Below are 12,395 nucleotides of genomic sequence, written 5' to 3'. Positions count from 1 at the left end.
AGCAATACTAGGTTAGTAAAGACATTTATTCTGCAAGACAAACGTCGAAGAAATCGGTCGGGCCTACAAAAACACATTCTGCGACCGAATTTACCTAGATTTTTATTATAATTATTCCTTCGCAGTTTACGCCATGCCCAATACAAAACACCAATCCTATCTAGCCTTGAGTATTGTAATTTTAGTTAACAACCTTGAGATTCCAGCATTTGACTATTTCTGTTCTTTTCTTTATATAAAATTCTTTATCTGCATTTTCAATAAACTTCAGCCTGTTGCTTGAACTTTTACACGATCAAAGAAAGGCTTGGAATTCTATCAGATTCAACATAAACGGACATAATAAATGCAAACTGAAATTTACAAGTATTATTTTGAAAGGTGACTTAACAGGAAGGGGGTGGATACAAAAAGCAAAACAAAAAAAAAAGAAACAGGTACAGGTACGACGTGGCATTGAGATATTAACGGGCGATGATAATTTAAGTAAATTAAATTCTGCAGAAGGCAAAATAAAAATCGGCAATGGTTCTTACAGGCCACACACAATACATGAAAACTTAACTAGGCTGACACATAGAGCACGTATTAAAAGTCGCCTTACGTTTAAACAGTTTAAACACATGCTAACGTGAAATTGACACGTGAAATGTACACTTACCTCCCTTCAGTAGGTTTACTAGATGTTAAGTTATCAATTACCGTATTGTAAATTCCTCTATGCATTTTTCTGTAGGTAAAAACAGGCGTGTTAGGAACGGGGAAGTATTACTACCTCGCCACACACAGACCAGCCATTGATCTGAGGAAGAAACACACACGGCGTGGGCTCAATGAGAGTGACCTCTAGCGACGATTCTCGTAAGTGCACTTTACCGAAAAAATATTCTTTTTATTTTTTCTTAAATCGATAATTCTGAGAAAAACCGAAAACACACGCTTTGGCACGATCGTAAGATTTTCTATTTATTCAATATATACATATATATTTTCTAATGTAAAAATTTAAATATGTTACAAATAACTTACATTTTAGTAGGTGTTATGAAAGAGGATATAGGTGTTAACGTATTTACAACACTTCCTGCAGTATCTTTCAGAAATTTTATGGATACTGGAACGTGAAACTCCGCATATAAACCCGTTTAATAAGCATTTCTGACTAATTTAAATCGATCGGTTTAGTGCGAAATTCGCGAAAATATTACAGAAGTTGTTTAAGTTTAAAACAAAACAAAAAAAATCTACAACTTTTACTCTACACGGTTAAACAAATCTATATAAAGTACAGGAATTACTGATCTGTTTGATTATTTGATTATAAAGGGCAACGACATCGTCTCAGATAGCTGAATTTGTTTTTACTTACCAAAATATTGTTCGCTACGTAAACAATATCAGAAGCTAGTGTTTTAATTATGTTACCAATAAATAGAAATTTATTTAAATTGGAAAATTTTAAAGGAGTTTAAAAGATAAAGTCTAGTTTATTCTGCCTCTCTACTCGTCTTAATGCTGATAAAGTTGTAGTAAAGATTTTTGTAATCTTTAAATTTAAATCTCTTTGAAGTTCAAATAAATGCGTTTAAATCAAATATTATAGCAAAATATATATATAATATGAATTTCCAGGAGGCACAGTGTGGAGACAAATAATTATATCAATAAATTATTATGTAATTATTTAATTTTGGGGGGATTTTTTAAAAAACAGACAAAGTCCATGATCGAGGATTTAAGGTCACATAGCTCAAACACTTTTACGATTATAATTTGTGGAATTTTTTACTCGATTCCAGAGACGTGTGCCCGGTTTGCTCCCCTCTGAGAAGGCCAATGATATGAATCCTATTTGCAAACTTCCTACTAAAAATTCTCATTAAGCAGGATGACAACGTGTAGGTTTTTATCCATTCAGTTACAGCTTTAAAGAAAAAGAAAGCCAATATTGGTGCACATAAATAACCATTAAATTAATAAAAAATAATTTATGAATTCATATCCGTCTCTAGAATTTGTGATTACACACTTTATCTATAAATAAAGTGCGGATATTTACAAATTTCAAACATTATTTCTCAACGTGTTCAAGATTTTGACAACCTATAGGGAATTAAACTGATAATTCTATTTGACACAGTTTCGTCTATGATGATAATTTCCATTTACGCAAACGTTACGTGTTAATCTTAACTAATTAAAACCATCATCTAAGTGCTAGTGAAGTGTTTTAAGTCGTATTTATCTTCCTGACAACGTTTATTCTATCTTTTCTACTTTTTACTAATCCATTAGCGAATGAAGTTTAATAACTTCGTTCATACGCCCAGTTTGATCTCATTTGATGATATATGTTAACACTTTTATATTAATCTTAATTAATTAAAAATATTTTCTAAGCGCAATAGAAGGATCTTAAATCCCATCTTTCTTTAGTCATTTATCTCATAGAACTTTAGTTCTTCACGTTTTTACGTACCTTTGTCCATCGTTTGAAGGTTTGTATGATATCTAATTGATTAAAAATTACTATTTTTGTAGTTTGCAAGGAAAATTCTAAGCTCGTTTCGCTTTCGAACCAACTTTTCTAGACTCTACTAATCCACTTACCAACGTAAATCGATCAGTTTAGTTATATTTTTATCTACAGTAACGATCATTTTTATTTATGTTAGTTTTTTTATTATAAAAAGAAGACGACATTTAAGTGCTTAAAGAAACAACAGACATTAATTCTATTTATTTTTGTTACAGAATAATTTAAGTACGCACAATTTCTCCTCTCTCTGTTTTATCTATTTCGGTTTTTCACAATTTCTTATCTGACAGTGACGAGTTAAAACTGATAATGTCTTCTTTCATCCGGATCAACTGGTGCATAAATAATGTTTTTTGTGTCTTGTTTACCTTTCTTTTAACTAATTTACTTCACATTTTTATATTTTATAATAATAATTTTTACTTGATTTAACATCTTTTTAAATATTAAATATAAAGGAATTAATGATATTATTGTAGCTTGCGTTATTTTAATTAGCTTCTTCATACTTACAAACATTAAATTAAACTCTTGAAATTATGTTTATGTTACTTTAAACTATATAAAATACAGTTTTACTCTTTTTAGGAGGGCGCACTTAAAAAGGAAAAAGAAGTAAATGTAGAGAAATCAGACTTGTTTACCTTTCTATCAACATTTATGCAACTTTTCTACATATATAAATCAATATTTTAAGTCATATAAACAGTTCGTTAGACAGTTAATTTTTATGTTGATGTTAACAAACCAAAAAATATTATCTGTGGGATATTTAAATCATGTTTATCTTGACATCAACATTCATCGAAAATCTCAGACTTGTCATTTATTTCAGATCGATAATATACATTTCACTTTTATCTTAAATCGCTGAATATTTTTCCCCTACGTTTTTTCCTTATTTAAAAATTCCTACCAATCTCAAATCATTATTAATTACTTCTAGAGATGTGAAGAAATAGTTCATTCAAACGTCATTTTTTTTTTCGTTTAATATAAATAATTTTCGAATAATTCAGTTAACTACCACATAAATCTCACGAGAAGAAAAACATCAAGTAATTTATTCGTTCTTCTCACGCTGTTTAATCTCGTTAGCGCTTAAAAATATGGCGATTTTGTTTATACGGAGAGATATCTTGCTCTATATATTATTTTCATTTTTATGGTTCTACGATGTAGATTCTGGAATCAATTCAAAATCAATCAATGGATATTTCATTGAAGAAGGTCAAATTGATTTTGTAAACAGGTTGGTAGTAAAATTTTACCGAATAATTTCTCTTTCTTATTCTTCTAAAAGGTAACATAGGAAGATAATCCGTATTCAACTTTAAATCGTATATAAAGTATAATTATTTAATGTAAAATAATTAAACATTCATCTCCACATTCATCATCCTGTCTTTTACATTCCTTTCTTCGGATATTCCACAAGATAATATCTCTTCATTCTAGATAACTACACGCAATCCTGTCATAAACTCAGAATTTTTCTATCCTTAATCGAATCTATAACATTTATGCAGCATATATATTTCCATGAACTCTTAATCTGTCTTCAGGGAGATTCTATAATTCTCTTTAAGAAATTCTTCGAATATATTTCCCTATAAAGCTCAATTCTAATTTTATAATGGATTTTTTTTTCTTTTTTTCAGGTCAAAGCCATTACAATGCCCTTCAGAAAATGTCATCATTACTCATTACAAATGTCGTGTTAATAATTCTTGGATCGACTGCAACAAGTAAGATTTCCAACGAAATATTTTCCCGAAATTTCTTTTATCCATATCAATTTTTAAAACCGAAATTTTATTTTTTTTTTAAACAAGTAAAAGATAGCTTAGATTGTATATAGGTCACTTCAACTTCGGACTTTGTATTATTGATGAGTATCTCTATCACACTAAATTTATTATAAAACGAGGATAAAAACTTTGACAGTACATTAAAATTTTAAGTGATTTTTCGATATCTCTTACACATTTTTAACGTTAAAACTTCGTTTGAAAACGGTGTATTGCACAAGAATTCAAACTTGATTCTATTATAAATAATTAAACATCAGTATATTCTTCTATTTATCAGTTAAATTAACAAATTATTATCAACAAATCGATAATTTCTAGGCGTAACCAATTCCATTCTTTCGTGTTCATATTTAATAATCGTCACGATCAGTAAAGAATATTATATACAGAGAAAATATAACTATAAATATATTTTGTCAACAATATTTATCTAAATTATAGCATGAAAATTAAAAAAAAAAAAAAAAGAATCTGATCTTCTTAATTATAATAAAATCGATTTTTTTTATTGTTAAAATTGCACGATTATTTACATAATTAAAGAAAAAAAAATTGCTTTGTCTGTTCCTAATTCTAAAATAAACAATATTAACATTTCTGTATTGAATTCCCTATTATGAAGCATGTTTTAAGCTTATTTTGTTGGATTATTATTAAAAATTCTAGTGTAAACGTATTTTTATTTTTAAATAATGATTATATGAGACAGGAATTTATCATAAACAGTTTTTAGAAACAAAAATAAGATAAACAGTACTAAAATTTTAGATAATACCACCCCAGAGTATCAGTTTGATTGATTAATATGAGTTATAAGGGACTATAGTCCTTCAAAAAAAGGATAATTCTAATTTAAATATACATTTTTGTTGTAAAATATGTTAATAAAATATAATTTGAGCTCATTTGTTACCTAAACCAACACCTATCCTGATTAAGCCACTGAATGTGAGTGTACAAGGATAATTTTATAAGAAAAATAAGCATGTTTTTTAAAATATAATTTATGGAAGAGCCTGTTTATAAAGGTTTTTTTTTAATATAAAAATATCTCCCCATTTCAAGTTAATTTGTTTTTTAAGTTTAATTAATGTATAGGTTTAGATAATTATTAAGAAATTGATTATTTCATTGGTATTTTCGGATTTAAAAAATGTTATTTGAGTATAAAGCTTATCTACGAATATTTTTCTGCTAGTAGAAATTAAATGCAACGATACAAAACGAATCGTAAAAATGATCTACATCGTTACTAAATTGATTTTGCTTAATTCTAATAAATATTAATGTTTCTAGAATCGTAAAAATAAAACTTCCGATTATTTCATTAGTATTTTTATCTGTAAAGAAAAATTAAACTTGATTTCTTTATCCTTTTTCCTTGTAGAAAACATTGTTGTAAAGGTTACACTTATATTGCTGGTATGTGTATACCGGAAGGTGAGTTTTTATGATAGTATTTTTAATTGAATTTTATTATTCTGTTGGGTATTTTTTTTTTCTTTTCTTATAATTACTTTTTTATCGAAAACAGATAAAGATCCGTGTGATCTCAACCTGTGTGAACAGCGCTGTTCCCTATATTTTGGTAGGGTAATATGTACTTGTTACCACGGTTACCGTTTCGATCCCGAACGACACAGGGCACAAATTGAACCTTACTGTTTAGGTAAGTCAAACTAGAATTATCTCTTCCATAAAAAGACTTTTTTTAAATTTAATTCTGTCATCAAGATGTTGATGAATGTGATATTGATAATGGAGGCTGTCAACACCTGTGTAATAACCTACCAGGCAGTTATAGCTGTTCTTGCCAAGACGGTTACACGCTGAGGAACGATAATCTAACATGCGAACGAGGTAAATTCAATTTAATATATAACAGCGATATTAAAAAAAAAAAAAATTATTGTAAACATTCATAATTATACTGTAGATTCTGCAACGTACGTTGAAGGATTTAGACCGAAAATTAAAGAAGAAAAACGATGTACACCCGAATGTACTCAGTTTAACAGGTTAGAAAATCGAATTAGTGAACTCGAGGAAAAGGTTAGATCGATTCTAAAGCGATTTCAGATCTAGTTAATCATTTAAATTAGTTACTAACATTCTGTTAACAGATACAATCGATAGCAACTGCTATACAGTTGTACAGCTTTGCTTCGGGTCCTCCAGGTCCCGTTGGTCCTCCGGGTATGCCAGGACCGAGAGGATTCCCGGGACCGCAAGGACCTCCAGGCAATTCTTACAACGATCACGACGACAGAGAAGCTTATACTTTCGTTAAAGTTCCAAGCGGTGAATATTGCAGATGTAAAAGAGGTCCTGTGGTAAGATCTTACATCGTCTTTATTAAAATTCCTATCACAAACCATCAATACGTTCCGTAATCCTTTTTGAAATTTAGGGGCAAACGGGGGCCGAAGGGAAAAGAGGACCGAAGGTAACTTTTCAAGCATATTTACTAATTTTTTAAAAGCAATTTCATTAAGAAATAATCTTTGCACTCAATCTAATTAGGGCAACGAAGGAGAAAAAGGTACTAAAGGCGACAAAGTGAGTACAGATTCTTCTTGTTGTTCAAACACTTCCCGATAATGCTTTTAGTTCGACTAAGTTTTACATTATTTATCCGATTCAATGAAGCAGAAAAAATACTTTTAGTGAAGATTAATAGTTTCTTTCTACGTAGTTTACTCTAATTTAGGAAACGGGTCAAATAAAAATACGCTAAACTTCTTCGATGTGTAACATTCTCCTTCTTTTATTTATCTACAAAGGAAACAATATACTAAACATACCTAGTAATTAACTTTTTACAGTTTATACGGAAACGCGATTGCATGATTTATATATATTTTCTCCAAAATCGTAGGGGTATTAAATTGAAATTTCTGGAACAACAACATCCAGCAAACTTCCGAGAAATCAATAAGAGAAAGGAGACCAAATTTCGTAATATATACCCTCACTAGTCACGAATTTTATTAGGAATTCCCAAGACTTTCGTGATTCACAATTTATGTTTAAAATGGCATCTTTCTACTACATACAGATTTATATATTTATTTTTATTTTATTTTTTAGGGTGAACCTGGTTCTTTCGACTTTCTTCTTTTGAGCCTGGCAGAACTGCGTAACGATATAGAAGCGTTACAAAAGGCCATTTACGGATAAAACCAGCTTAACTTTTCTCGCAATGGATCATAACTTTAACGGTTCCTGGCCTTTCTTCTTTCAATAACTTCAAAGCTTCAATCGCCTGTTCCAGTTTAAAACGATGAGTTATTAGAGGTTTAACATTAATTGCACCGCTGGCTACCAAATCTATAGCTCTGGGATAGCTGGAAATATTTTTAAAAATTCATTAATTATCGTTAACATTAATTATAAGTGACGTAATTAACTGTATACCAGTTTGGAAAGCGATTGACACCAATCAGATCAATTTCCTTAAACATGGTTTCCGCTATGGGAAGTTTAGCTTCTCCAGGACCTATACCGATTACTACTACGGCTCCTTTAGGTTTGGTTGCCTGAAATTACATATATTCATGCATATTTTGATTATTTATCGATCTTAAAGCAATTCCTACCTTCATAGCAACTCTCAGCGTTGCTTCAAAGCCACAGCAATCTAAACTGACATCAGGAAAATCTCCCAATAATTCTCTTACTCGTTGAGCACAGATGTTGCTGTCAGGATCGGCCAAGAGAACGTGATCTGCTCCCAGTTTCTTAGCAAAATCTAACCTATCCTGACGTATATCTATTAAAATGATAATTCGTTTCGATTAATCAAAACTGAGGATGCGGAGAATCGTGTCTAGAAGTATATTTTTAGGTTTTTACCTATTACACATATTTTTGTAGCGCCCATTGAGCGAGCTGTTAGCATCGTCAGTACGCCTATAGTACCTATATTTAAAGAGAAATTTTTGTGTGAATCTCTGAGATAAATTAAACTTTTATTTTATCAATTATCCTTACCAGCTCCACAGATTAAAATTTTATCTCCTCCCGTCACTTTACCTCTTCTACATGCATGAACTGTTACAGATAAAGGCTCAATTAATGCGCCTTCTTCGTAAGACATATTATCCGGTATTCTACGTAAATCGACAATTAATTAATTAATTTTTATTATTATTACTAATATAACATAAAAACTTCCTCACTTGTGACAAAATAATGCTGGATGAGTCACATATCTGGCATATGTCCCGTGAACTGGAGGCAATCCTAAGCATTTTATGCTTGCACATAAGTGATAGTCGCCCTCCAAACATCTGTTACAGTCCAAACAGGGATCGCTCGTATCAATAACCACTCTATCCCCTATAATAACGTATGGCGCCATCTAGTATCACTAATTAATAATTGTACTGTTAAAAACACTTACCTATTTTAAATTTTTTGACATTTTTCCCTACTTGAACCACGGTTCCACTCGATTCGTGCCCAATAACAGTCGGCGTTTCTACATTTATATTAGCTACTCTACCCCACGACCATAGATGTATGTCTGTGCAGCATACTCCAGTACAATGTATACTGATTAATACTTCTGTTAGATAAAATTAAATACATTTATCCTTCTTAAATAATTTTATATTTTTTAATAGTCACTTACCATTGTCTTTTGGTACTGGTACTGGACGGTTTTCCTATGTAAATTATATAAATAATATAAGAAATATTACTTAAAATTGTAGATATTGATTTACATTTACCAATTTTAATTCTTTTGTCGGGTAAAGAACCAAAGACAAATTGTCCGCTGCAGAAGACATTTTTGCATCTACTAACTAGACAGACTGTAAGTAGATATGTTACAACGTATTTCACAGCAAAGCAACGACATATATAGCATCGGTTTCGTGATAAGATTAATTAGTTTCTTGATATTATATAAGTGTGTTTTTTAATTGTGTTTATTCTTTTAAGTATATTTTTCTGTTTTGTGATAAGATTACATTCTTGATATTATATAAGATTTTTTAAAATTACATTTATTCTATTAAAATAATTTAAGAAAAAATATATGTAAAATCTAAGTTAAATGTTCTTTTTTATCTTAATAATTTAACATTTAAGTCTTCTAGTGTCTCCGAAGGGCCCCGAGCTATCATTGCTGTTACTAAAGTTCAGTTTTTATCAAAAAATAATGTTATTGCCAAGCCATTTTTAAAATATACTTTTACTTAATCCCACTTCTCTCTGGTTATAATTTTATCACTATCCCACTTCTAAAACAGTTATATTTGCCATAAATTAAGAAGATAACGGTTTAATAAATGTTATTTTATGTGTAATTTATGTTCTAAAATAGGTTATGATCTTTCTCGTCTTATTTGCTTATTCGCCTCATGCTTTGTTTATGAAAGTGCTTGTGTCAATCAGTATGCAGACATTTAATTACAAGTTTATTTTATAGAAGAATAAGTAATAACTCTATTGTCTTAGTGAAATTTAGAGATTGGAAGCATGAATTAGGGTTTAAAGACTTGGAAAACATTGATAGAATCTCAGATTACTTCAGAAAGATGTAGAAGTGAGAAGAAGGTTAAAATATGTTTGGCAGAGAGCCAAACAACAGAGGAAAATAATTCTCTCGCTCTCTCTTAAAATAAGATGAAATTCTGTAAAAGTTCAAACTTTATATCTTTTATTCATATAAATAAGTTTGTATGTATGTATTACATACATTTTTAGAAATAATTAAAAACTATAAATATGCAAAAAAAATTTTATTAACAATTCATTAGTCTATAAAAAATTTAACAAGATTAAAATGTGTATGCAAAATTTTAATCAAAATATTTAGTAACAAATTCCTTTCCAATTTTTATATAATAAAATTCTTTCTTTCCCCAATTTGTTAAAAATTTATATTTTTTTCACAATATATTCTTGAAAAATACTCTGTGTAAATATATTTTTATTCTTTTTGACACTGTATAACAACTTTAATGGCCCCACTAGCAGAATTTCTTGCAGTTTCAAAGGCTTTCAAACTCTCTTCCAAATTTAAATCGGTGGGTTACTAACGGTTTCAAGTTGACAGCTCCAGTTGCGACTAACTGGAGTGCAGTGGGATAACTGTGGATAATTGATTAAATTATTAAATAGTTTTCTTTTTAATTGTAGTATTGTCATATAACTATTATAAAATATTTCAAATTTTATTGAATTAACTCACCAATTAGCATAACGGAATATTCCTCTAATATCGATCTCTCTAATTGCTGCATTTACAAGAGGAACGGTTACTTTATCGGGTCCCATCCCAACTAACAGAATAATACCGCCAGATTTTGTAGCCTATAAAAATGGATATCTGTAAATGTGTTATGTAATGTGTATAATTCGACATTTTACTTACATAGATAGATGTTGATATTGCTAGTTCTACTCCGCAACAGTCTATCGATATATCCGGTTCTGCATTCATTGTAGTTTTTACTTTTTCTGCTAAAGCAATTCCGTCTTTTGTATCGGATAATACCGTATAGGTAGCGCCTAACTCCTTTGCAAATTTTAATCTACTATCGACAACATCTAAAAACAAACAATTTTCACATTATCATTTTTTAAAAAATTTACTTATATATCTACTTACCAACAATGCAAGTCTCAGAAGCACCCATTGCTTTTGCAGTCAGGAGGTTTAGAAGTCCAATGGGACCTGATATAAAAATTCAAATTTAGTACATTTCTTCAACACAGAAGGGATTGTAAAACATTTTACAGCATCGCAAACTACAGGCCTGCTCCAAAAATAAGTACTCTTTTCCCAATGCTAACATTAGCCCTCCTGCAAGCTTGGACGGCCACAGAGAGAGGTTCTAAAAGCGCTCCTTCTTCTAAGCTCACATGATCAGGCAGTCTGAAATTCAAATCAAATATTAACATAAGCAAATTTATTGACACTTTCCGACTCGTCTCCATAATCCATTTCAGCAATCGCTATTGATTTTTCTCTTACTCGAAACAGAAATCTGCAGCGTGAACGTAGTATCGAGCGAGGGTGCCATCGACGGGTGGCGTCGCACAGAACACGACATCGTGGCACAAATTATACCGCCCGGTCTTACAGAATTCGCAATGACGACAGGGAACTCCGGGTTCGATTGCCACCCTATCGCCTAAATACAAGATTCTCACATATTGTAATCTGCAATACAAAAAAATGTTTATGTTATACACATCTTACTAACCTGGTTTCAAATGTGTCACTCCTTCTCCAACTTTAACTACAGTTCCACTGCTCTCATGACCCAGAATCATAGGGGAATTGACTATGAAGTCTCCAATTTTACCATTTTGCCAATAGTGAACATCAGAACCACAGATTCCAACAGAATGTATGGCAATTTGAACCTCTAAAAGATATCCTCATAAATAATAATAATGCACTTAAGATATTAAATATTAGCAAATACTCACCATTTTTACCAGGGTTTTTAATTTCGGTGTTTTCCTAAGTGGAAAAAAGACAGCAACATTCATTACATGACATGACATTATCATCATTAAGGACATAAATACCTTCTATAGCATGGATTAGTATGAGAAATATAGAACTTACCAGTCTTAAGTCACCTTTTTTATGAAGAACTAAACTTAAATTATCGACAGACATGATTAGGAAAAGGAAGACGAGGAATAAGGAAGATAAACACGTGAAATCAACACCCTCCACCCAACAAATGGAAGGAGTTAAGGTGTCACGTGGCCGACCTTGACACTCTTTTTTCCTTCTATCAAAAAATTAATAATTATTATAATTTTGTTTTTAAATTTCGTTCATTTTTAATTAGGATTAATTTAATTTTAATTAAAAATTATTATTATTATTATTTTTTTTGAAATTTTCCTTCAAGGTCGTAGCACTTTATCTTTTAATTATCGTTTCAATAGCAGACCTACGATGATAAAAAGGAAAAAATTAAAAAATTTGTTGATAAAAATGTTGTTAATATTCAATTATTACTTATTAAAAGTTTTAAAAGGTTTAAAATTGCGTGAATATTTGT

At 30.3% G+C, this 12,395-nt stretch overlaps 2 protein-coding genes and 1 pseudogene across 2 annotated transcripts in view; 1 reads left to right on the top strand and 2 right to left on the bottom strand.

Annotated features, from left to right (window-relative positions):
- The window catches only part of LOC136985926 (phospholipid-transporting ATPase ID-like), a 42,902-nt gene extending 42,063 nt beyond the window's left edge, over nucleotides 1-839 (bottom strand). Inside the window, exon 1 of the mRNA XM_067283327.1 lies at nucleotides 662-839. The gene's annotated coding sequence lies outside the window, so the exon portion shown is untranslated. The remainder of the gene's footprint in view (nucleotides 1-661) is intronic.
- Nucleotides 840-3,482: 2,643 nt separating this feature from the next.
- LOC136985927 (collagen and calcium-binding EGF domain-containing protein 1-like) lies at nucleotides 3,483-9,569 on the top strand. Its single transcript, XM_067283328.1, has 9 exons — nucleotides 3,483-3,791; nucleotides 4,201-4,287; nucleotides 5,741-5,793; nucleotides 5,888-6,022; nucleotides 6,088-6,213; nucleotides 6,290-6,405; nucleotides 6,477-6,686; nucleotides 6,764-6,799; nucleotides 6,877-9,569. Exons 1-9 carry the CDS (start codon nucleotides 3,649-3,651, stop codon nucleotides 6,952-6,954), a joined length of 984 nt encoding a protein of 327 aa, XP_067139429.1. The 5' UTR covers nucleotides 3,483-3,648; the 3' UTR covers nucleotides 6,955-9,569.
- Nucleotides 7,308-12,088, bottom strand: LOC136985965 (uncharacterized; annotated as a pseudogene).
- Between the last annotated feature and the right edge of the window lie 307 nt (nucleotides 12,089-12,395).

The sequence above is a fragment of the Centruroides vittatus genome, unplaced genomic scaffold (genome assembly GCF_030686945.1).
Source record: "Centruroides vittatus isolate TY-2023 unplaced genomic scaffold, ASM3068694v2 contig_983, whole genome shotgun sequence".
NCBI classification, from domain to species: domain Eukaryota; kingdom Metazoa; phylum Arthropoda; class Arachnida; order Scorpiones; family Buthidae; genus Centruroides; species Centruroides vittatus.
This window is presented reverse-complemented; position numbering and strand designations above follow the sequence as displayed.